The sequence below is a fragment of the Phaseolus vulgaris genome, chromosome 4 (genome assembly GCF_051622355.1).
Source record: "Phaseolus vulgaris cultivar YP4 chromosome 4, ASM5162235v1, whole genome shotgun sequence".
NCBI lineage: Eukaryota > Viridiplantae > Streptophyta > Magnoliopsida > Fabales > Fabaceae > Phaseolus > Phaseolus vulgaris.
In genome coordinates, this window is record NC_143501.1 from 6676189 (window position 1) to 6678855 (window position 2667).

The 2667-nt window shown below is 33.1% G+C and overlaps 1 protein-coding gene across 1 annotated transcript; it reads left to right on the forward strand.

Annotated features, from left to right (window-relative positions):
- The first annotated feature begins 882 nt into the window (after nt 1–882).
- Nucleotides 883–2319, forward strand: LOC137836385 (uncharacterized). The gene is made up of 2 exons (XM_068645114.2): nt 883–1057; nt 1162–2319. Exons 1-2 carry the CDS (start codon nt 898–900, stop codon nt 2097–2099), a joined length of 1098 nt encoding a protein of 365 aa, XP_068501215.1. The 5' UTR covers nt 883–897; the 3' UTR covers nt 2100–2319.
- Nucleotides 2320–2667: the final 348 nt, after the last annotated feature.

The window sequence follows — 2667 nt, forward strand, 5'->3', positions numbered from 1 at the left end:
GAATTTTTTTACTCATTCTCATCTTCATCTGAGTAACAAATATGATTGCATTCACGTTTATATTTTTTTACTGTTATAAATATTAATTAAATAATTTTAAAAATAATAGTAGAAGTGAACATGATATTATCAATAATTTAATATTATAATATTAATTTAATTTTTTTAAGGTCAAATATTAAGAAAGGAATTATAATAATTATGTAAATAAGTACATTTTTAAAGTACATTTTATAATTATTAATGTATATTAATTTCTATATATACATTAATTAATACATTCATATTATGTATATATCTATAACTAATATATGTTAGAGGTTAATATTGTTTTAGAAATTGGTGTAAAATATTATTTCACAATTAAAGAAGTATTTGTAATGCATAGAAATTAATACAAATCATAAATGCCTGTATTAATTAATTTATCATGTAAATATATAATATCACATATATATATGTTAATTTAGTACATCAATGTTATATATTAATAAATATTGAATATAATTAATAGCTTAATACAATCTATTTATATATTAATATGTTATAACACGACTTTCTTAAAAACAACGCGTTAACAAGTATTTTCATTAACTAATTTATTGTTAATGTAATAATGATTTACAATTAATATACGATAACAAGTTAACTTCTTAAACTTACCAGCTTAGTGTAAACTTTAACAAGAATTTGACAGACATTTCAGTCTTCTTTTGAAGAAAAAATAAGAAAAATGGAAAAACTAAATAATTTATTTCTTTAAATGAGAGCATTGACTTTGTTGTTTGAAGTTAATTCACATAATAACAATTAATTACTGTGTTTGATAGAATGAGAGCCCCATTATATATAGCATCACCCTTAACCCCTATAATCACAAACACCAACCTTATAACAATGGGTTGGTTTCTTGCAATTTTGTTGTTCAGTCTCATATCTGGTAGTGTTTCAGAGGTTGAAGACAACAAGTTTTCTTCTGATGTTGTGGTTGGAGGCATTGTCATCTGTGACATATGTTCTGAACATGATTTCACCCCCAAAACCCACTTCATTTCAGGTTCATTTTGATCCCCTGATGACACTGTTCAACTTTAAATATCATATCATATCCCCCTTAAGGTGTTTGTGGTTTTGACTGATGTTTTGTTTTGTCATGAGTAGGTGCCAAAGTAGGTGTAGAATGCAAAGTTGAACATTCAACACCAAGTTTCAAGGAAGAAGTGGAGACAGATAAATATGGTGAATTCAAAGTGAAATTACCATTCAAAGTGAGGAGACATGCAAAGATAATCAATGGATGCACTTTCAAACTCATTAGTAGCAGTGAGCCACACTGTGATGTGCCTGTACTTTCCACCTCTTCTTCAGTGAGTTTCATTACAACAAAAGAAGGAGAACGCATCTTCTCAGCTGGGTTTTTCTCATTCAAGCCTAAGAAAAAACCAAGCTTTTGCAACAAAAAGCTAAGTGTTTCCAACCCATCTCTTTCAGATGAAAAATCAGAAGTAGATACTTTTTTCCCTCCCCTCCCATTCCTACCTCCATTCCCATCCCTACCTCCATTCCCATTTCTACCTCCAATCCCCTTCCTACCTCCATTTCCTTTCCTACCTCCAATTCCATTCCTACCTCCAAACCCTTTCCATCCTCCCACCCCAATTCCTCCACCAAGCCCACCTCTACCACCCAAAACTCCAGTGCAACCAACTCCTAGTCCACTTCTACCTCCCTATACACCAAGTCCAGTGCAACCACCTATAAGTCCAGTGCAACCACCTAGAAGTCCATCACCACCATCTCCAAGTCCAGTGCAACCACCTAAAAGTCCATCACCACCATCTCCAAGTCCAGTGCAACCACCTAGAAGGCCATCACCACCATCTCCAAGTCCAGTGCAACCACCTAAAAGGCCATCACCACCATCTCCAAGTCCAGTGCAACCACCTATAAGTCTTTCACCACCATCTCCAAGTCCATTGGCACCATCTCCCCATGTTCCAAGTGCATCGCCAACACCTTCAAGTCCATTGGCTCCACCTACTCAGAGTCCAAGTCCATCGTCACCACCACTAAGTGCACCAAAATCCAGTAACTACTAAACAGTCCAATCACCATGCCCACTACCAATTCCCCACTGCAATTTTACCCCGTTGATTAAATAAAGTCTTTGATGGAAACTGAGCAATTTTAATGAGCTTCCAGGAAAAGAAAACAGAAAGACTGAAGTTAAAATTAACTTACATGTTCTAGAGCTTTGAAAAACATTGAGATATGTAAGTTAATGTTAACTTATCAATGGAATTTATTCAATTTGGTGTTATATCTATTCATAAACTACTTACTTTCATTATTAGTCTTGATATATACATATATGTTCTGGTGGTGATGTGAAAGATAAACAAGATGATGGATAAATATGTTAGCAATTAGTTAAAAATCTAAGGGTATGGTTATCTTAGAGATTAATTCAATCTTTTAGTAATTTCTTATCATCTGTTTACGGTTTAGGCTTGGATTGTTCTAGAGATGGACATTGACCATGCATAAAAATTTTGTTGTGAAGAGAAAGGATAAACTTTTGTTATGTAATGGTAATATCATGCATATCCTTGTGACTACGGTGCAATCCTTATAGAACAAAACTTTGCCAACTTTCAAATATTTAAG